The sequence below is a fragment of the Capsicum annuum genome, chromosome 7 (genome assembly GCF_002878395.1).
Source record: "Capsicum annuum cultivar UCD-10X-F1 chromosome 7, UCD10Xv1.1, whole genome shotgun sequence".
Taxonomy (NCBI): Eukaryota; Viridiplantae; Streptophyta; class Magnoliopsida; order Solanales; family Solanaceae; genus Capsicum; species Capsicum annuum.
The window spans coordinates 213,314,960-213,339,912 of NC_061117.1; the positions used below are offsets into that span (position 1 = coordinate 213,314,960).

At 33.1% G+C, this 24,953-nt stretch overlaps 1 protein-coding gene across 1 annotated transcript; it reads right to left on the bottom strand.

The window, feature by feature from the left end:
* Nucleotides 1-5,509: 5,509 nt before the first annotated feature.
* Nucleotides 5,510-10,865, bottom strand: LOC107856177 (ketol-acid reductoisomerase, chloroplastic-like). The gene is given in 10 exon segments (NM_001324728.1): nt 5,510-5,878; nt 6,366-6,521; nt 7,015-7,182; nt 7,295-7,434; nt 7,506-7,623; nt 7,714-7,941; nt 8,401-8,541; nt 8,690-8,755; nt 9,826-9,918; nt 10,569-10,865. Coding segments are annotated over 10 exon segments (1,776 nt in total).
* Nucleotides 10,866-24,953: the final 14,088 nt, after the last annotated feature.

Here is a 24,953-nt window from a genome sequence, read left to right on the forward strand (position 1 = left end):
TAGATGGATCGGGGCAAGAAGGAGAGAAAGAGAGAAGATTTACCAAGTTCACAATTGTTTTTCCATAGTTGAGAAATATGAAATACTGGATGGATCTGGGATTCATCTGGCAGCTCCAAACGGTACGCCACTAGTCCTATACTCTCTAGAACCGTATAAGGCTCATAATACTTAGCATTCAACTTTAATTTTTTGCAGACTGCAACTGAAGCTTGCCTAAAAGGCTTGAGCTTTAGATAGACCAAGTCTCCTACCACTAGTTCACCGTCAATCCTGTTGCAATCAGCAAAAAACTTTAGTCGTACTTGATCCACTTATAGATTCTCTTTAATATGGTGCAACATAGTTTGTATTTGATCCAAATTTGCACCCACTGTAGTATTTATTGGGTGTAGTAGAGATCCCATGGGAATTTGGGATGGAGGATAACCATAAACAGCCTCAAAAAGAGTAGCCTTGCGAGTTGTGTGTAGTTAGTGTTGTGCTATCACTCCGTTAAGGGTAGCCACTCCAACTAGTCTTTTGATTTAGAAAAGGCCATAGCACGTAAGTAAGCTTCTAAACATTTGTTGAGCCACTCTGTTTGACCATCTGATTGGGAATGTTAGGCTGTAGATAAGTTGAGTTTTGTCCCTATAGTTTTGAATAGTTGCTGCCAGAATTGAATAGTGAAGAGGGGATCTCTATCGGTGGCTATAGGGTGGGGAAGGCCATGTAGTCTGTAGATATATTTGAGGAACACCTCATCTATATCTTTGGCTAAATAGGGATTTTTGAAAGCTATGAAATGACCATACTTGGTCAGCCTGTCAACCACGACAAGTATAGAACTTTTTTCGTAAGTACCTTGCTGACCAAAATGAACCCCTAGGGGTGAATGATGAAGGGATTCAAAGATTTTAGACATTAACTCAGTGTTCTTTTCCACAAAGATGTGTTGGTTTTACCTGATAGTGCCCTGTACTAAATATAGCCTAGCCTACTGGTGAGACTGGTAATCAGGTTAGTAATCAGTTGTAGAGCTGTGGGATCATGCTCATAACTGTCCATTATCTCTTTCATTCAAGTTGGTTCAGTGGAGGTAATAGCACACAAACTAGGCCCTTCAGTCTGCCTACTTAATAATGTATCTACAACGTTATTTTTTGAACTTTTTTTATATTGAACTTCATAATCAAGTCCAGGAGTTTAATGAGACCTTTTTGTTGTAATATAGTTTTGACCCTTTGCTCAAATAGATACTTCTCTGTTCTGATAATAAAGTGACTTCCTTGTAAGTAATGCCTCCATTTATCCACAACCATGAGTTCTTTTTCATAAGTAGAAAAGCCCAAGTGCCTGGGACAAAGTGCTTTACTGAAAAAAGCAATTGGTCTATTTTCTTGCATCAACATAGCCCCTATACCAGTTGAACAAGCATCTATCTCAAATATAACGGGTTTGGCAAAATTAGCTAGTACTAAAACTGGAGCAATGGATATAGCATGCTTAAGGTCCTGGAAAGCAACATCTGCTTGAGGACTCCATTCGAAAGCATTCTTTTTCAATGGGTATGTCAAAGGCTTACTAATGGTGCCATAAGACTTTACAAACCTTCGATAGTACCCTTTTAGACCACAAAATCCTCAGAGAGTCTTCAATGAACTAGGTGTAGGACAACTAGCCATGGCTTCTATTTAGAAGAATATGTGGCCACCCCTGCTCCTGAGACGGGTATTCTACTTGGGTTTGACCAAAAGAGAACTTAGAGAGTTTAGCAAACAACTGCCCATCCCTTAGAATTCCTAACACTTTGCTTTGTTGTTGTTTGTGGTTTGACATAGATGCAATATAGATTAAGATATCATAAAAAAACTAGCACAAACTTCCTCAAATAAGACCTGAATACACGGTTCATGAGTGACTAGAATGAGGCAGGTGTATTATTAGCCCAAAGGACATCACTTTAAACTCATAATGCACTGGGTGAAATCTGAAGGCAGTCTTGAAGATGCCAGACTCTACCATTCTAATTTTATGATAGCCTGCTCTTAGATAAATCTTAGAGTATATGCAAGAACCATTCTGCATTAAGTCATCTACTATTGATTTGGAAAATTTATCGTTGACAGTCATAGAGTTCAGAGCTCTAATCAATGGATTGACAGACATAGAGTTTAAGCTCCAATGAATAAAAAATCTCCAACTCCCATTTTTTTTTAACCAACAACACAAGTGAAGAGAAGGGGGAATGGCTAGGTTGAATCACCCCATTTTTAATAACTCATTCACTTATTTTTCAATCTCATTTTTTTTTTAGAAAAAAATTGTACTTGTAAGGCCTTATACGGATTGGTGTTGCATCTGGTTTTAGGGGTATGAATTCATCACATGTTTTTTTTGGAGGAAGTGTTGTTCGCTCAGTTAAAAACATTTGGGAACTACTTCAACACCTCTTTTAATTCCTCAACTACTATCTCTGTAAATTGTACTTCTTCAGTTGATATGGTAAACAAACTAGCCCATATAGACTGCCCTTTTCTCAGTAATTGTTTGACTCCTTTAGTCGCCAAATTCTTCAACTCGTTCTGATGATAAATTCCCCTCAATTCCACTCTTTTTCCCTTGTGAATGACTTAGACCATGTACTCAATAAAGTCTAGCAATACTGGATTATGGTTCTTCATCTAATCCCCACCTAAGATCATGGCATTGGCTCCCAAACTGACCAGTCTCACTGAGTCTTCAAACTCATTGCCCTGTATCTTCTACTTGAATTACGGACAAGAATGTTTGATCACAATATGATTGTCATTTTACACGGTGACCCTCATGGGTGCAGCTCCAGTAATTCCACACCCAATTCTTTTAGCAGTTTCTATATCCAAGAAGCTATAAATACTCCCGGAGTCCAACAAATAGTTAATTTATTTTTCTTGGACTCACCACTAAGTTTGATAGTATTAGGTACTTTTGTGCCTAACAAGGCATTCAAACTAATAGCCTCATCCATTATGAATTCTTCTTGGAGTTCAGGCATAGTGCCTTCCCCTTGTACCATTACCTCTTCCATCATCTCTTCATATTCCTCTAAGCCTTGTCCCTCCTTAATGGCAGTGATAGCATTAATTTGTTTGGGCATGCACTGGTAACTAGGGAAATACTTGTCACCACATCTATAGCATAAACCCTTATTCCTTTTAATATTACCAGTAGACTGTACATTCCTACCATGTTAGGCACCAGTGCTTGTGACGTGTTTACGAGTTCTGTACCTTTACTCTAATTCGTCTTTTCCTTTTTATTAGATTATTCAACCACTTTCTCTTGATGTCTGGCCATCTCCACAACCTGACTTAGTGTAAACGGCCTAAGTATCTTCACTGTGTGTTGTATCTCCTCCTTCAACCCTTCCACAAAGAATTCAAAGAAGAACTCATCTGGTACTGTGGGGTTTCTAATCAACACCCATGCTTTTAAGTCCTCAAATTTTTTGAGATATTCATTAATTGTGCCTTTTTTCTCGAGTTTCTTAAATTCTCCTGTGAGATTGAACTTACTATTCTCCGCATCCTGAAATCTTTTGTAGATCTACTCGCAAAATTCACTCCAGGTGATGCTTCCCTTGCTGAGCTGATAGGAGAAATACCATGCCTCTGTCGTCCATTGAGTTGAAGAATTGCCTCCTCCAACTTCTGCTCTAGGTTCGTTATGTGATTGTAGTGGAAATACCTCTCGCATCTCCTCAACCACGAGCAAGGATCAGACCCTATCAGCCCTTCAAAGTAGGGAAATTCTACTTTAGAGTTGTAACTGCCATAGCCATTGTTCTAAGGACGCTCCATAGCCATCCTTTGTTTGTTACCTTTCCCATCGTTTTGATGATTCTTCCCTGCGCGCTACCCAAAATTTTCGCAGAATGCGGAAGCAATCTCTCCATGAGCAGATCTATTTTACAGGACAAGTCATCCATTTTCGCCTCAGAAACTTCTGCTCTTTTACTTGATTCAGTTATATGATTTTGTAACTGATTTTTCAGTTTCTTCATATTATCCTCCATAGCTTTGGGCCTGATTTCTGTAATCGTCATTTAGTAATGGCCAGGAGTGACTCTGATACCAAGTTGTAATGAACTTAATCGAACTGAATGAATCGAGATAAAATGGGAAATTTTATTGATTAGTTGAATTTGTATTACAATCTACAAAAAAAAACTACAATTTACTAATACGATTAACTGAATGAATGAGCCCCAATGGCGGAATTCCCTGTAGAATGATAAGGAATTAGGTTGGATAAAAAAGGAAGAACAGAGACAGAGAAAGAGAGATGAATCGGAGGAAGAAGGAGAGAAAGAGAGAAGATTTACCAAGTTCGTAACCCTTTTTCCATAGCTGAGTTTGGGATATTTATTCTGTTGACTAACTAATTTCAGTTGGCATCCACCAACTCCGAATCTAATCAGGGCCATTTATATTATATCTTGAATCTTAAATTTGAGACGTCAAAGTGCTGATAAACTCACGTGTAAAGCCACGTGCACCCTTGACAAATATTCCCCAATTCCTCTTCTTAACCCTAATTGCATCTCACTAGACATTACATACACTGTTTAGTTAGTTATCAAGCTAATAGTTGACCATCAGATACTACTAATTTACAAGATCATTAATGAAATTCACTTAATACTGCTCTCTTGCAATCTTCTTCTTCCTCTCTTCTTCTTTCATTCTTCTTCTCTTCCATGTCTTCTGATTTCTCTATTGTTACATTGGTATTATGCTACTGTTATACTAACTTTTTGCTCTAATTCGCGTCCTCCACAATCTCTTATCTACGATACCTTTACCTAGTATTTTTCAGTCTATCGCTCTTCGAAACCCATCTCTAGCCAACTTCTCACACTCTATCTCTAGCCAACTTTTCACACTCTATAGGGAGACATTCATGCATCTCCCCTTCAAATGCCCGAAAAATCAAGAACATCAAAGTAAATGATTAATTGGTAACTCTGTTGCCTAACATCTTCTTTCACTACTAGTAATATTACTCTTCTAGTTCTTGTTTTTTGATTTCTGCTATTATCTTTTATTTCTTATACTTTTACGCTTAATTATTTGGTCGCAGCTATTGTCAATTTTTATTTTTCCAATACATCGTTTTGGTTGCTGTTGATTCATCTAGTAGCAGAACCTCACTACAGTTCGACTAAGCTGAATTCTCAGCCAATATGTCAATTGAAGTTTAAAATGTGATAAATCAATGTGGGTAGTGAAAGATGTTACTCCCAAATCATAGTTGCTAAAAGGGTACCCAAATTTCAAATACATTTATCCTGTTATTCAACAAAGGCTACATAAAGTGCGTGCTAGTAGCACCGGCATAGATAAGCAACAACAAAGGCTAAGATTCTTATGAGCTCAACAGATTTAAATAGGTATTCTTGCCTACATCAACAAAACAATAATATAAAATCTCAACCTCAATTCCATAAAATTCTCCTTCGCTCACTAGGTGACCCAAAAAGCCCTCAATTGCCAGATTGCCTGAGTTCAGGGCGGACGAAATCAGCATCTGCTGGTACAGAAATATCAACTGTGGGTCTCAGTTGAGCACAAACTTCAATAGCTCCATGCACAGGATCTGCAAGGAAGTTGCTGATGAGATCCCGATTGATAGGGGCATTATTATCCACAGCTACCAGTGCTTGTTGGGTGAGATTGTAATCAAATCGAGGGGCCCACTTCCTGGAACCTAAACGTGCTGTTGTAGAGCAATTGTCAACCATGAATGATACTCCCCGAGCATGCATGAATGGATTCAAGGAATCTACAGACTCGATGACGCTTTCATTTATAATCTCCGAGTAAGAGTGGCCTTTCTTCCTCAAAACCTCAATCTGTTTGTATTTTCCAAAAACAAAATTTTAGATGACAAGGAATGTCAGAAAACTGCACATAACATATTCACGTAATCTTTCATCATTTAAGAAACTTTCCATTGTGATTTCATAGAACTTAAAACAATAGTCAGATCCATTTGAGTTCCAAAAGAGCCTCAGGCAAAAATTTCCTTCAAAAAGCACAACTTGTCAATTCAAGATTCAAATGTTCACGTGGCATGCTAACACCATTAGAGTTGGACGTCCTAAAAGTATCAAATCCAAGACGCAAAAGCAAGAGAATAAATATGATTATTTAAAAAGGAATAGAAAGCGATCGGAGCAAAAGAGCACTTCAAGCATATCCTGAAATATCATGTAAGTATCTGTAAATATGATTATTTAAAAAGGCATAGGAAGCGATCGGAGCAAAAGTGCACTTCAAGCGTATCCTGAAATATCATGTAAGTATCTACTTCCATGGCTCAAGCACAAAAATGCTAACCTGGGCCATCATCAATGCCACATAGACACCAGCAGTGAAAGGATACAGAGGACCAAGATCACCCGCTGGTCGTGTTGCTCGAACACGCTCACCAACCTTCCACATCCTTGTTCCGTCAATTTTCCCCATTGGGAAGGCTGGTAAGCCCTCCTTTTCCTGCATGTACAGAACCAAAGATAAAATCATTTTATTTTCATATTTGACATTTTTCTTCAAATATCCCCTTGAAAACTTAAATTACCAGGTCTAACATGTGAACAAAATTAAAATTAACCAAGAAAAGGCCTCATTGGCATTGGCTAGGTAGTGGTAGGATTATAATCTAAAACTTAAATACAGAAAAAACCAACGCCCTTCAGCTACAATTGATCAGAAAAGTTTTTAGATAATTCTCCAAACCTGAAACAATTGTTTGTTTGTAAAACATACTCTTTTCAGGAATCATACTTATTTTCCTATAACTGAAAAAACAAATGTCTCAGATATATCGGGAAAAAACATTTTCCCAAATTAATCCACTTGTGCAAAATTCCCCAAAATTGATCTTCAAAAACATCCCGAAACCTAATCTTCAAAGAACTAAACTAAATCCAAAGTCCAAAGCAAGCCAAATGGCTACTGTAAAACTACAGATTCAAAAGTGACTTACATAAAAGCGACGGCCAGCCAAGACAACACTCCTGATCTCGCTACCTGCAGCTACATCTTCATAGCACTCATACAAAATCTCCATGCAGGGGTAAAATGAAGCACTGTATGCAGCCTCAAAATCCCTCTTGCCTTCCTCAGTAAATGAGTTGTACACGGCCAACATGCCCTGGAAAATGGATACACATGAATACAACAATTTAGAGTGATTCTACCAAAAATGACACATAAGCATCTTCCTAGACATGCTAGTCTTACAAAAGATAAAAATCAAGGCCGACCTTTGTTGATATGGTCCTTGAAATGATTCCTGTTATGCACTCTACAGTGTTCTTGTAGGCAAGCTCCTCACTCATTCCATTCTCAGTGTACCTTCTGAAAAGTGACTCAACAACTCCATGGACAGCACCGAGTAAAATGCCTAACGAGGGAACCAATTACTCAACCATAATGGCTTTAATAGGACATAAATAGATTTGAAAAGACACTAACCTCGTTCTCCGAAAATGTCACTTCTATATTCCTGCTCTAGAGTAGTAGCAAAAGTAAAGGGAGAACCAAGGGCAACAGACCACCCTAGAGCAACATCTGTGGCCCTTCCATCAATATCCTGGAGATAGTAGAAGGCATCACACGTCAGATTGAACATAAAACTAATGGCTTGAGGGAAAGAGAGTAGAGCAACGGCATTAGAAGAGACCTGGTGGACTGCAAAACTTGCATTAATTCCAGCACCATTGATTTCTTTTCCTTGAACATATAATCGCCTGACTGAGGGACCCATTCCCTTGGGACATACAGCAATCACACTAATGTTCTTCGGGAAGTCTAGGCCTGTTGACTGCAAATGGCCAAGAAGGAATCCATGTGAAAGCCCAAGTATGCTGTTTGGCTTCATGTGAGAAAACACTTTCTCATAATTATCAGCCTGCACATACATCAGAAAATTAGACAGAGCAATAATGAAACAAAGGGTAATATCTGCACACTGGTGAAAGAATAAACTACCAGGTTAAGCAATCATAAATCTAGATGTGTTAACAGAGATTCATTTGACATTTTGAAGCATCTCTGAAGCTTTAAACCCGTCCTCGCGCCAACATTGTAATTCACAGATTTGCGCACCCCAAAGGTGAATGGAATTTCAAAAGAAGAAGAGAAGGCATGAAGTATCAATATACCATGAAGTAGATTGTATCTTGGTCAAAAATAGTTGTAGACTCAACAAAAAAAATTGTACTAACTTAGCTAAGACGTTGAGCTATTGTGTGAAAGAAGCATGCAATAAAATGTAGCTATCATAAAACATAATCACCAAGCGTACTTAATACAAAAAGTAATTACCAAATATTGCACGGTAAGAACAGAGGCTAAAACAATGTCCAACCTGAGCAGCATCAGAAATCAAAAGCAGCACGAGATCACTGCCAGAGATAGTCTCATATATGTCACCAAGGCTCCCATTCTCTTCAGTAAACCCGGCTGCGCGGGCCTCTGCAAATGAGCTTGAACCCTTTCTTAAACCAATCTACATAAACAGACTACACTTGTAAGCTTAACATAATATGCCAAAAATGTAACAACCAATTCACACCACCATATAAACACCATCTTCCACTGTTTTATTATGTCTAGGTGGAATAGCAAGGAGAAAGCAGAAGAAGATGAAGTATTACCTTAACGACTATATCGGATTTTATTTCTGCGAGAGAATCCCTCAAATTCTGGGCTTGAGCAGGTCCCTAAAAAGAAATGGTACTTATTAAGCAAATCTGTATATAGGGGGGAAAAACCAGAGCCGTTAAAAGCCATTCTTCGTCGCTTACGTGATGAACTGATGCGGACAAAGGGCTATTGTTTCATGGGTGAAATCATGCAGTTCAGAGAAGTGTGGTTCAAACAATGATGCGCAAAGTGATTCAAAAGAAATAACTGGAAGTTTGTTCAATCTCAATATTTTGAGGAATTGGATTAATATTGACATTATTGAATTGGGAGTGGAAATTAGTATAACACTACATTAATGTATATTTGACATTTTTTAACTTTTCATAAATTTTACCCTGCACTCCAAAGAGAGCATAAAACATGAAACAAAGCATATAAACATTTATATCTCACAAGGAAGGAAAAAGTTCCCTTTTTCACCAAAACCATACGAAGATAACTCATGGAAACCAGGTTAAATATTTAAACAAGACATAAACACTTGTCATGTTCACAATTAGTTACTACAACACAATAGCTGCCTGGAAAAAAAAAAATCAACAATGAAGTGTTACAAGCAATTCAGAAAAAAAGTGGATCAAAGCTGGGTGCCTGATATACATAAACAAATAAATAGCTCACCAGGAAATTAGAAAAAGGAAGGGAATAGTTGCCAGGTTTCAATATGGTAGAAAAAGGAATCTTCAGAAAAAATTATTAAACAATATCTTCAAAAATCAGACTGCACTTAAAAATATCATCGTTCTCTTTTACTTTAGACAACAACAACATACCCAGTATAGTCCCACAAGTGGGGTCCGGAGAAGATAGAGTGTATGTAGACCTTACCTTTACCTTGTAAGGTAAAAAGGCTGTTCTCGAAAGATTTTATTTATACAAAAAACACTAAAGTACTATAAGGAACACTAAGGAACTTTTTCCTTACTTCACATTTCAAACAACAATTAATTCCTTGGACTCGGAACATCACATAGCGAGTATCTTCTAAGTTGAGAACATCAAACATTCAACCTAAACCTCAAATTAGTAAGGCAATTTCTGATTCAAAATGAAATTAATAAAAAACTGAGTCCATGAATTATACCTGAGAACCCCAGCCAATAACTCCAATCTGCTTGATTCCTTTGAAAGCATCAGGCAAATACTTGAACAAATCTCTTCCTCCCCTCACAATGTACTGCATCACAGTATTCCATATTACACATCATAGTCAAAAACATCAAATACAACATATAAACACTTTCAGCATAAACAAACCAAATCGAAACAGAAAAAAAAAAAAGAAGAAAGATAACACTCCGACCCTCCAATTCGTTTACCACTTTTAGCTCATCAGCATCAATTTAACTAACTTTCGTCTTTCAAGCTAAATTAGACTAGATATATTAATTATGTTAATTGAAAATATAAATCTAGTAGCAACTCGGTCCTAATTAATGTGGCAATGAACTAATTTCTAAAGTCAAAACATTTCAAGTTTGACAGTGAATTTGGTCATCCAATTTTTAAACTTTTTAAAATAAATTTACAAATCTGAAAATTTTATCGAGAGTAAGCAGTTTAATTTTGACCGTGAATTGGGTCATGGAATTTCTAAATAATTTGAAATAAAATTTACTTATCTGAAAACTATTAAAAATTACAAGTCTATTGGCAGTTCAAAATATTTTTTTAAATGTATGAAAAAAATTAGTACTATATATAGTTTGAATCTCGAAATTCGAAAAGCGACACATAAAGTGGGATAAAATCTAGGCAAATGAATAGTATCAAACAGTTGAATACAATGAAATCGCTATAGCCGAAAAAAATAAGATAGAAATGCACCTCATCATTTCCAGCAAGGGTAACTTTCTCCTTCTTAAACACGGACGTTTCAAAATCAAACGAAGCAGGCGCCTTCACAACAGCAGCAGGAGCCGACACCATCTTCGCCGCCATAGCGCCGCCGGAGCTAGAATCTCCGGCTGAAACAGCGGTTTTAGCTCTAAGAGGCTTAAGCGACGGCGCTGAGGAGAGAAACCCTAGATTGGAAGCAAGAGAAGGTTTAAGGGATTTGGAAGAGGACGCGGAAGAGGAGGAAGCGGTGGAGATGGAGAATGAGGTTGTTGCAGCCGCCGCCATAGGTTGGAAGGAGACCAATGATAAAGGGAAGCAGAGGGGAGAAAGGAAATAAAGGGTGGCTTACTTATATATGCGTTGCAGACGTGTTAGGTACTTTTGCTAGGGTAAAAGGTTTCGAACTACATCCTCCGTTCAATATTCACTTGCAAACGTATTACTCCGTTAAAAAAAATAAAAGAATGATTTACTTCTTTTTTTAATTCATTTTAAAAAAAATAATTCCTTTCTTTTTTATTAATTTTAAAATTTTAACTTTCTACATAAAATATATTTAAGATCATAAAATTGAAGAATATTTTAATAAATTCCACATATCTTTAATTTAAAATTATAATATTCATCTTATTTTCTTAAATTTCGTATCAAGTCATACTAGATCATTCCTTTTTAAACAGAGAAAATAATATTTATTCGTTTCCAAATGAATAATTTACTTTGAATTGACACATAATTTAATAAAAATAAATAAAATTTTATAATTTTAATTTTAAATTAAAATAATTCTATACTAAATATGTTAAAATTAATTTATTTTAGGCTATTAAATATGTCATGTAAAAATTAATTTTTAAAAATATTAATTTTACTATATCCCATTTTAAATGGGATTTAATAATATTAAAATGGGAGACAAATGATGTGAAGGTGTGTTACAGAGCGGGGAAGAGGAGTTGAGGGTGGCTTTTATTTGTTGCAGATCTGCAGTGTGGTAGTACTTTTGCAGATCTTCGAGGTTTCATTTTAGGTGTCACCCTTTTATTTGGTGTGATGTTTAAATAAAAAGAGAATACTCTATTATCATCTTAAACTAAAAAGTAGAGACACGTTCAAATTTAAGGATGGTCTTATTATTTTTGAATTAATTAAAATTATATTTTTAATAATTTTAGTATCTACGTGACACAACATATTGAAGGATCCACGTAAGTACACATGTGTGCCACGTAGGCATTAAGATTGTCAAAAATACGATTTAAGTTAGTCCGAGGGTAATTTGATCCTCCTAAAATTTGCATGTGTCTCAGCCTTTTCGCGTATATTTCAAAGTGGTAATAGAGCATTTTTTCTTAAATAAATAAAAAAAATTAAAGCTTATGATCTAAAATAATTTTTGAATATTTATATGATTGTAAATTATTTTATTAAAAGTAAAAAAGAAAATTAGAGTTAGGTTATTTTTAATTATAATATTTTTTGAAGCGGATTAAAAATAAAAGTGTTAAAAGTAAAATGAGCCGGAGGAAATTTGATACTGCTTTTCTACTTGAACTATATTTATTGTAATTTTTTCCAATTTGACGTTTGATTTATGTTTAGGAGTGCGATTAATTTAAATACGTGTGACATAGGACTTATTCGAGTGAAGCAATCCCGTAATTAAGATTAAAAATGGAGAGTTCTGATTTAGAGAGGAACAACTACATCCATTGCACTACATCATTTAGTGATTGTTCATTACACTGCAAAGTAATATGAAAAATATATTATTCTCGCTTTATTTTTTCATGGAAAAATGTTCTGTTTTTACCCTGAACTTTATACGAAATTGTTGAGATACACTCGAATTTTAAGAGGGTCCTATTACCCCTAAGCTAATTAAAACCATAATTTTTGCAACTTTAGTGTTTATGTGGCATATACGTGTGCCTACGTGGACCTTCAGTGTGTTGATTCACTGATGTGCCATGTATGTGCCACGTAGGCACTAAAGTTGCCAAAAATACAGTTTTAATTAATCCAGAAGGTAATAGGACCCTCCTAAAATTCGAATGTGTCTCAATAATTTCGTATATAGTTCAAGGTGGAAACTGAGTATTTTCTTTTTTTTTTCATAAATGTAAAGTTTGGACCAATTTGTGGTATTGCTGTCGAGAAAATTAAAATATGTAAAGACATTTAGTTTTGTTTTTGCTAATATTTGAATGTGGACCTCATAATTCTAAATCCACATTATCATACTCATAGATTTAGGGGTGTTCATGGGTCGGTTTGGATCGGTTATTGGTCAAAATCATAACCAAACCAACTTAGTCAGTTTTTAAATTTCTAAAATCAAACCAAACTAACACAAAAAAAAAATAACCGTCGGTTTGGTTCTTATCGGTTTTGTTCGGTTCGATTTTTCGGTTTATAACTTTAGTTAATGATAAAAATTGGAATTTTTAAAAAAAAAATTCAATTCAACATATGAGATGTCCACCGAGTGTTGTTTCTCAACCTTGAAACTAAGATGTCAATTTAGTGTTATACTTAGGAAAAGTCATGAACAACACCATACAAACACTCCTACAAAAGTATTTAGAAACTACATATAAAAGAATGATATGATAACCCCCAAAGTAAACATATAATTTTTTTGCTCAATAGAGACTAAAGAGAAAGTTCAAAACTAGTGATTAACTATAGTCTAATAAAATTCACCTTTAAAATCTTACAGACAACAAGATAATTTTCACAATTAGTATCATTTGTCATTCAAAGTGCGAAAATCATATAGAATCTCATAACGTACCATCAACTAGATGGAGACATATAACTAAAAGTGCTTTGACTAAAGTTAAATTCATGATTAAAATTTAAAATATAAAAAATATTTATATTTTATTTATGAATAATATATAAATAATTTATACATGCATGTGTATGTGTGTGTATACATATATATATGTATATATATATATATATATATATATATATATAATTTTTATCGGTTCGATTGGTTATTTTGTCGATTATTTTAGAGTAAAATCAAAACCAAACCACATAAATATCGATTTTAAAAATTTAAAACTAAATCAAATTTAATCTAACCAAATATTAATTTTTTTAATCGATTTGATTTGGTTCTCGATTAGATTTGGTAAAAAACCAAACCGTGAACACCCCTAGTACCTCATAATTGCGATTTATGTCTTATTTAGTATATCTTTGGTATTGAGTTTTGTTATTTAGTGTCTTTTATGCATTTTTAAGTTTCGGGAATTGTGTTTTAGAGGACAAAGAAATCAATGTGAAAATTTCCATTCTATAGAAGTAGTGGTTTCGGGATGCCTCTAGGCTGTTTGTATCATCCTTAATTAATTATTATTATAAGTTATTATATATTAAAAAATAATAATATTTAATTATAAAAATAATAATATTTATGACATATCTGCTTCAACCGTAATTATTATATCACTTCTAATTAATTATTATAAGTCATTTATATATTAAAAATTTAATAATATTCAATCTGTAATTTTACTATATCACCCCTAAATAATTATTATACATTATTTATGTATTAAAAAATTAATAATATTGAATTAAAAAATAAAGTAAACATTTATGACATGTCTGTTTCAACTACTTCAATTGTATTTTACTATATCACCCCTAATTAATTATTATAGTCATTTATTCATTAAAAAATTAATAATATTTAATTTAAAAAGATAAAATAAACACTTATGACATGTCTACTTCAGTTGCTTCCACCATAGTCTTACTAAATATCATCCCCTGATTAATTATTATAAGTTATTTAAATATTAAAAAAATAGTAATATTTAATTAAAAATAAAAAAGATATAAAAATGATAAATTAACTCTTGATGTTTTAAATTAATTTGACGTCTTATATGAGGTCCACTTAAATTTTTTCCACTAGTATTTTTTTCTAGTAATTTTGTTATCTCACTTCTAATTAGTTGTTGTGAGTCATTTAAAACACTTATGTTTCGCTGCTTCAATCATGATTTTACTATATCACCCCTAATTAATTATTATGGTCATGTAAGCATTGTACCACTTAAATTGAAATAGAAAAAATATTATAAAAAGACATCATTTCCCCTCCGAACTTATTCGCTTAACTTACTTTAGCTCTTAAACTAAACTTCTATTTATTTATCTCCTTAACATCTTTAAAATGTATTAATTTCACTCATAATGCTGACTGTCATTTTTCAAGAAAACAAAAGTGCTTATATTTGTAAAAAAAACCAATTTCACTAATATTATATTTAAAATATAATAAAAAATAGACACTTTTTTCTTCTTTCTTCTTCAAAACATCATCAACAACAACACTCAAATTCCTCCATTAACAACCTCAAATACATTCTTCACCAACACTTTCCTTCAATTTTCTTCATTTTCCTCCATTAACACCATAAAAAAACAACCACTAAGACTCTAAATTAAAAAATTTATTCAATTAAACACCCAACTTTCATCTTGAAAATAAAGCATCCAATTTCATTCAAATTTCTTACATCCGTTTGCTAAAGAAACACTTAACATAATCTTTTCCTCATCTCACTCAGATCCATTTGTTAAAGAAAAAATCCTTACAACTTTCACATGAAATTATCCCAAAGAATAATTAATTAAAAATGAAAACACGAATGCTGAAGCACTTAGATTTGAATACATTTTAAAGATAAATTTCACTTAACTGAATTTATACACTTTAAAGAAGTTTATATATGTAATTTATACATGGAATTGGCGAAACTGAATTGATGCTTTGAGAAATTTAGCAGGAGATGCTTCACTTTGGCAGTTTGGAAGGGGAGTTTGCAAGGGTGGAGGCTGGCCCGGTGGGGGATGATATAGGGGCAGATTTGAACAAGAAGGATGAGGAGGGGGGCAAAGAAAAGGGGGAAAACGTGTTTGCAGAGGTGGGAGTGGACATAAGTAGGGGTTGGATTGAGAGAAAGAAAGAACTGGTGGGGCGGGGGGAGGGGCAGGTGGGGGGGTTTGAAGAAGATAGAAAATTGGGGGTGGGTGTAGTTTCTTTATTTAAAAATATTTTATATATATTTAAAAATATTTTTATACATATATAATATGTATATATATTTATATGTACTATATGTATATTTAATAAATATTTTGCTTATGTGGCTCCGATATGGCTCTGACGTGGTGCTGATGTGTAGGCGAGTGTAACACACTCTCCGTGTGAGAGTGGTATTATATATTAAGGGGCGAAATTAATACACTTTAAAGATGTTAAGGAGGTAAATAAATGAAAGTTTAGTTTAAGTGCTAAAGTTAGTTGAGCGGTCAAGTTCAGGGGTGAAAACATGTCTTTTCTCTATTTAAAAAATATAATTGGCTATCAGCGATACAAAACTCTAGACAAGGAGTGTAACATATATTATTTAAAAATTGCATAAAAGTATTATAAATTATAATAGTTAACAATTTAAAAGATTTAAAAAATTTAAAATATTTAGTTGACTATCGAAATTAAGGCTATTAATTGAGTCGGGCCGGGTCAACCCAAAATCGGTCCGTCAAAATTAGCCGATTTGTGGGTCGGGCGGGTTCTGGGCCAGTTTAAACGGGTCGATCCGATTCTGGGCCCAACAGTAAATAAAAAACAATAACCCAGTACCAGCCCACTAAACCTAACTCAGTCCAACCCGCCTAAACCCGATCAAAACCGATCTAAAATTTGGTCAAAACCGGTCAAAAGCAAAAAAAAAAAATTAAAAGTTTTTTCTCCAATATACACTATATATACCCACCTATATACATTTTAAATACGTTAATCAATATATATACACTATATATATAATATATACTACATTAGAATTTTAAAAATATATACACAATTACACATGTAATCGTGTATACGACTATACGTTAGTTAAATATATATACTACTCTGAATAAAACATATACTACAAGATATATACTACAATATAGTGATACATGTACTAATTTATAAAACATATACACATGTATACGTTAAATATATACTACTTTAAAGTCTATAGAATATATATACACATGTATACGTACCATTCAATAAATATGTACTACTTTAAATAAAACATACAACAACAACAACAAACCCAGTGTATTCCCACACTTTAAATAAAACATATACTGCAATATACACACACACTATATATATAGTTATATACTAATTTATAAAACATATATACATATATACATGTATACGTTAAATATATACTACTTTAGAGTCTATAGAAAATATATACACATATGTACGTACCATTCAATATATATGTACTACTTTAAATAAAACATATGCTACAATATATACACACACTATATATATAGTTATATACTAATTTATAAAACATATATACATGTATACGTTAAATATATACTACTTTAGAGTCTATAGAAAATATATACACATATGTACGTACCATTCAATATATATGTACTACTTTAAATAAAACATATGCTACAATATATATACACACTATATATATAGTTATATACTAATTTATAAAACATATATACATGTATACGTTAAATATATACTACTTTAGAGTCTATATTCTATATATACACATATATACGTACCATTCAATATATACATACTACCTTAAATAAAACATATACTACAATATATATACTACAATATAATGGCCCAAACGGTTACTTTTTTTTGTTTTAAAAAAGAAGTTACCGAGCCGGTTAACCAGCGGGCCTGGATCGGGGTTGGTTCGGGCCCAAAAAAAATAATCCAGTCCGAGACCCGAAACCCTACAGCCCGTGGACTGACCGAGCCAGGTCATATCAGGCCGGGCCATTTCGGTGGGCGGGTCAAACCGGCCCGTTTGACAGGTTTAATTGAAATATAAAAAAAGTATTATAAATCACAATAATTAAAAACTTAAATTATTTTTAAAATATAATTGACTATCAATGCCACAAAAGTTTGGACAAGCAAAGTAATATATATTAATGGAAGGAACATATACAAAAGCAAAGTTCGATAAAACATTTACAGAAGTATGTTTTATCGTGTTCTCAAAGTCAAATAACTTAAATTAATATGAAATATGGTAACTTATAGTTTTTTTTATAATTTTCAAAACACTAAAAATTTAAATTTAAAATATTAGTTTAATTTAACTTCAAAGAATAAGTTGACAAATAAAAGAGGAGAAATGAAAGCAAAGGATGTTTATGTCGACTTAGTAGGGGAAGACAATGCAATTTTGGATTATTAATTACAACTCACATATGATGTAATATGCAATGACTAGATAACCCTTTATCTTTTTCAACAATTAATTTCTATTTTATACAACAAGTGTCAAGTCTTATGTATCAATTTTAGTCTCATATCAATTTTAAGTCGGGGGCCCTATCGGAAACAACCTCTCTATCTCACAATTGATGTAGTGGTATGGACTGCGCACACTTACCCTTCCCCAAACCCCACTTGGTGGGAATATACTAGGTATATTGTTGTTGTTGTTGATTTTATACTTATTGTAGCATATCTCAGTCATATGATTAAAGATCTGAACTTCAAAATGCATCGAATTTTGCTATTTATCTGAGTAAGTTATACATAATTATCATGTGAGATAATTTGGCTCCTTGAAAAATACTATCAAGTAGTTAATATGTTTTGTGTATTCATGTTTTATAATTCATAATTGAAATTGACATCACTCTAACTTATCGTACATAGACAAAATATCTTAATGTTGATACAATACACCAAACAGTGTATAAGAAATAATGTTAGCATAAATAATACCACTATTACTAATACAAGCATTATTAATGCAAACATTAATGATACATTTTATTCAAAATTATTTTTACACACTCTAACAAACGACTCCTACGTTTCAATGGAAGGAACATATACAAAAGCAAAGTTCAATAAAACATCCACAGAAGTATGTTTTGACGTGTTCTCAGAGTCAAATAACTTAAATTAATATGACAGATAGTAACTTATAATTTTTTTATATATAATTTTTGAAATACTTAAAATTTAAATTTAAAATATTAATTTAATTTAACTTCGAAGAATAAGTTGACAAATAAAAGAGAAGGAGAAATGAAAACAAAAGATGTTTATGTCAGCTTAGTAGGGAAAGACAATGCAATTTTGGGTTATTAATTGTAACTCACCTGTGATGTAATATGCAATAACTAGATAATCCTTTATTTTTTTCAACAATTATTCTCTATTTCATACAACAGGTGTCAAGTCTTATTTATCAATTTTAATATCATATTTTATACTTAATGTAGAAAATCTTAGTCATATGATTAAAGATCTAAACTTCAAAATGCATTAAATTTTGTTATTTATATGAGTAAGTTATACATAATTATATTGTGAGATAATTTGGCTCCTTGAAAATTATATCAAGTAGTTAATATATTTTGTGTATTCATGTTTTGTAATTCATAATTTGAATTGACATCAATCTAACTTATCGTACATAATCAAAATATCTTAATATTGGACCCGTGCTGACACGGGTCATGCTCCTCTAGTTTACATAAAAAGATGAGAAAAGATATAAAGACCCCCCTCAACTTGTCTGATTTTTTTTAAAAAATACCTAAACTATACGGGCGATCTGCTACCTCACGAAACTTACACAAACTGTTGTAAATACACCATTTTGATTAAAAATTTACCTATGCGTGTAGACACGCAAAGGAGACGCATGAATGCTTAAAAGTTCACTGAAATAACCAATTATAAGATGCCACGTGTATTTTATTTCTCAATTATTTTAAAAATTCCTTCTTCTCCACTTTAAATACCCAATTCTCTCTTTCTCCATTGATATAGCCGTTGGCTATTTTTGAAGAAAAAATTTGTCTCTCTTCTCAAATTTTTCTCAATAAGATCAACCTTAAAAGGTTAGATGTTTTCATTTATGTTGTAATTTCTAAACAAAATCAGCCGTAAAAGTTTTAATTTCGTCCAATTTTCTTATTTTTGTAAAAATTTATTAAATTTTGTGATTAGGTTTTTCAGAAAATAATTTTATAATGTCAAATGCAATCTTGAATCGTATTTGTAATGACGTGATCAATCCCATGTGCATATAAAAATGCAATGCAAACATGGAGAATTACTGTTAATGCAAACGTCATGGTCGGAGGACAACCCAACTAGAACATTTTGATCTTGTCCATGCTATCGTGTGTCCTATACATATTTTCTTATTTTTTTCTCTTATTTCTACTCAATAGATTTGTTTATGGCCCATTTTAGGAGAAATCATGCAACTTCTTTAGATGGATGGACCCGAAAAAGACTGATTTATGATCCAAGACAGTTATTTCGAGATTGATGAAGAGAATCAAGGAGTTGAAAGAAGCATTAGCATTTTATGAAAGTAATGGAAAATGGGTGGTGAAGGAGGAGAAGAAGAACAAATGTTGTAATTGGAAGCTCATCGTCGTGATTGTCGTAGTATTTTTTTTATTTTGGACAAGCATTACCAAGAGGACGGATGATAAATGTAGTTATTTGCAATTGAAATTGTCATAGTCATTCTCTTATTCTACTTTATAAAATAGTGTTTATGTCTTTTCTCTTGTCGGAATAGTAGTTGCTTAATGAGATGTAATTTTGTTTGGTTGCGTAAGACCTATGCAATCTATTTTGTATCAATATATTGTGATATTGATGACATTTGTGGGCATTCAAAATGTATTATACAATCAATAGAGTAACAAGGAAACCACAATGAAAGAAAATGAGGACTTCATTTCAACATAATCATTGTTTCAAATTGAACTACATTACTTGTTTTGTTTGGTACCTAACAAAACATAACTTAATATCTAAAGGTACCTAACGAAATAAACTGCCCAAAACATTATTTGGTTGCTACAAAGTAAGATCAAAATGCTATCACCAACAACAAAATATACAAAAACTAATTGTTTGAGACAATATCAACAATCTCCACCAAAATATACACATCATATCAGCAAGATGCCCTACTCTCATGGCACACGAGTCTTCCTAGTTGAACTGTTTTTGCCTTGAGTTTTGACAGCAGTTGCAGACCTCATTTGAATAACCTTTTCAGCCCTCATTTTTTTCAAGTTTGCTATTGATAATGACTGACTTCCCTTTTCATTTAAATCCTTGTCTTGGTATGTAGCCAATACCACCAGTTCCAATACCAAACCTCTTTGTGACCTTTGCACCAGTGCTAATGACTTTTCTACTTGACAATCCAGGCTGCATAAATAAATTACAGAAATTATAAGGCAATAAATATGAGTAAGTAAAGAAAAATTCTACAAACTATTTACATTAAGAGTGGTAAAATCATCTTCAGCTTGGTATATTCCAATTCCTACCATCTTTGACCTTTTAAAAGGTCTTGTATGTCCTCTACTGTTGTCCTCATGGTCTTGTCTTTGAGGAGGCATTTCCCTTCCTATGCCTCTTCCACTGCTAGAACTGGTTTGGCTCTCTTGAGCCATTCCTCTTCCTCTCCCACTATCCCTTTCTATAGATATTCCTCTTCCTTTACCACTTATAGAAACTTGTGTATGGACACTCAAATCAATATATATTTCAATCAAAAAATAATTTTTTAAATACATAAAACTATCTATGTTTGTGCAGAAATTTCCTCTGATTGACTTGAAATAGTTGAGACATTTGGAACACTTGAACCATCTGAAACACTGTCCTTTCCTCTATCTCTACCTCTTCCTCTAGTAGCACTTGCAATGCTTGTGGTGGCCTGATTATTGAGATATTAGTACATATACTTAAAAAAAATTGATACTGACAAATAAATAAATATACCTCTTGTTAATAAGATGTTCCAGTTGCATGACTTGGGTCACTACCCCTTACTTTCCCCTTTTCTCTACCAGTAGAAGCTCTAGCTTGTGTTTTAAAAGATTATTCCTTATACTTAACAAAATGTATATTAGATAATGATTATAAAAATACTTGTGCCTAAGAAGATGTTTCAGCTAGTTGACTTGTACTAGGTTGATCTCTTGTAGGATATCCTATTTTATTATGTCCTTGTGTACCACATTTGCTACAAGTAATAACAGTACCACATTTGCTAAGTTTTTTAATTTTTCTACTTTCATCAGCATCTTTTCTACTAATTTTACTTGATCTTTCGGGCAGCTTCCTAATCTTTGGTGGCTTCACAGTAGGATTATTTGATGTTGACCACACTTTCAAGTTATTCATTGGTTGAATAAAATGAGCATATGTGCTGAGGTAGGTATCCTTGTGATAACAGTTGTCCACAAAACTAATAGTCTTATATTCCTTGAGGTGAAGGGCAGCAACACAATGAGGACAAGGAATGCCCCTAAGATACCAAGCTCTGCAACTGCAACTGCTACTAATAATGTCAACAGTATCAGTACAACCCATATCAATAATCTCAAAATCTCTTTTCCATTTCAAGACAAATTGCACTGCATTGACTTGCCAATATTTTCTTGTAGAATCTTCAAAGTCATAGGAGAAGTATCAGTGATTCAAGTATTTGAAAACGGTCTCAACTCACCAATTTTTTTGATCATCTTCTCCCTAATCTCCTAAAGTATTGTGATGATAGTTTTGAACCTTGCAGGAAGTACACATGTATTAAAACTCTCTGCCATATTGTTGTCCACAACATCACATTTGCAATGCTCTTCAAAATATCTTTTGCACAATATCTTCAACTTATACCATAAAAGACCATCCAAACGATCCCTCCCCAACATCTTCATTGCTCTACATTCTCCTTCAATTCTGCTTCAAATATGAATTTTACAATCTTCCAAAACACTTTTCTTCTTTCCATTCCTTTGTAGATTTTAGACCAATTAGCAAAAATATGTCTTGCATATTTTCTGTGATCAAGTAGTGGCAGCAACTCTCTTACAACTATTTTCAGTTCCTAACAAAACAAAATAGTATATTAGTCTAAAACGATACCAACTATACCGACAGTTGTTAAAGAAAAAGAATAGCAAACACTTGTTAAAAATAGAGTCATACCTCTTACATATCAGATATGATACTTAATTGATGAACTTCTCCAAGTTCAAGGTCATTCTTCAGCAGTTCAACAAACTACCCCTATGTAAACTGATTCTCAATCTCAACAACTGTCTAGGCGATAGGCAACATTTGATTGTTTTCATCTCTACAAACTGCAATCAACAATTGACCTTTGCACATACCGTTGAGGAAACAACCATCCAAATCAATCAACCTACTAGCACCTCCAAAAAAATTTTTTTAAAGCATGAAAGTACACATAAAAATTTTTAAAAATTAATTGTCTAGTCTTATCAGCATCCCCAACCTTGACAACACAAGTGTTATCTGAATTAGTCTTCAAAATCTCAATCCTGTAATACAAAATTCTATCATACTTCACTATGTGATCACCCATAATATATTGTAGCACTCTAGACCTAGTTCTTTTCACAGTAGTCCTACGAACATGGATATCCAACTCCTTTCTAATAATCTCTTGTAACTGGACCGTTCAAATATTTGGTTGTTGATTTATTCTGCCTTTATACTTACTTGTCAGAAATTTGAGTTGCAAAGATAGTTAAAAGTTGATCTCAAAAAAATTTTAATAGGATTATATTTTTTAATAATAAAATCCCCACTGCTCTTATCCTTGCTATCATACAACAACCAAGGACAAGTGTCTTTGCAGCACCTCACTCTATCTCTACCAAGCTCATTCACATACTTTTCGATTTGAATCTTTTCTTGAATTGCATATCTAGTTAATATCAGCCTAAATTTCTTTACACTTGGAAAAATCAATCCTAATTCTCAAACAATTTTTTCATAAATTTCATAAAAAATAATTCTGTTTTTTTGTTCTTTCTTCTCACAAGTTGTTGCACTACTCCATCAACCTCTTCACCATCTCCCCGACCTATTTCATCATCTAATTTAAAACTAGGAGCTTCATCACTTAGGTAGTAAGGTTCATCACCTGTTGGTTTACTAACTAGGCTATTCCTAGTGCCAACATTTGTATCATCATATCCTATATCTGGACCTTTTTCACCAACATTAATCTGTTCATTTGTTGTGTCTCTACTTCTTCTTTGTGACTTATTGAAATGTCTTTTACTAACCTTATATCAATATATTTTTTATTGACATCACTGTCAACATCACTGTCTCCACTAGTATTTTTTTCGAAATCTGAATCATCCTCTAAATCATCATTACTTGGATCCTCATCTATTGTAGGGCTAAAAGAATTGGAAGGTATATTATAAGGAGGAGGCTCAACAGGAGGGTTGGAAGGAAAATTGAGGATAAAAATTAGGGCTAGAAACATCACTCTCATTAATATGATTTAAATATTCCTCACCTACCCTATTGTCACTTATATTGGGGACAAATTCCAAAGTGGAGCCTGATCAGGTTCACTGACCCCATGTGAAACATATACCTTAAGTTCATCCTCATTTTTTAACTTGCTGACAATGTCACAAATAACCTTATCACATTTAATTTCTACCAAATAACCATTTCATTTAACAAAGAAATCACACTCGGTTGTATATCCTAGATATTTTATGTAGTCTCTTAACTCAAAGTAGGACATCATATCAACATCTTTATTGAAAAACTCAGTCATAGACCCACCAATATATTCAGGTGGGGGATCAAATTCTATTTCTCTCCCATGATACCATCTTAAAGTTACCAGAACAAAAGATATTGAAAGATTCCTAAAAAAGCAACAATTCAACCAATCAAACACATTGAAATCAGTAAACAAAGAGAAAAATCTTGATAGTCGAAACTTTAACAACACATGTATCTTATGTGCCATCCGTACATCTCGTGCGATGTACGTTCATCTTGTGCGATTTACGCGCATCTTATGTGCATTCTATGTGCTATACATGTATCCTGTTATCAGTTAATAAAGATATTTAGAAAAATGGGGCCTCAAGCCATCGCTTTAGTAGCTTTATGGTTAAGCCAGCTTTGGGAGTGAACACTGGGTGCATGTAAGCATTTACCATAGACGAGATGCAATTTCAAAAAATGTTGCTTTAAAGTCCTTTGAAGTATTGGGTTCGGAAGGATCTCTCTTCTCTAACTTAAACCCTTCTTGTTCCTGTTACGCATACTATCATGCTAACAAGCATATCAAAAATCCACAATGATGAGTTGATTAGTAGTACTACATGAATAAATAGAAGAAAACAATCATAACTTTGTGAATATTGGAGAAGAAATTTATACAGCAACAAGAAAACTGCAATAGCATAAAAATATGAAATTAACAAAGAATCTAGGGAACTTCCTCC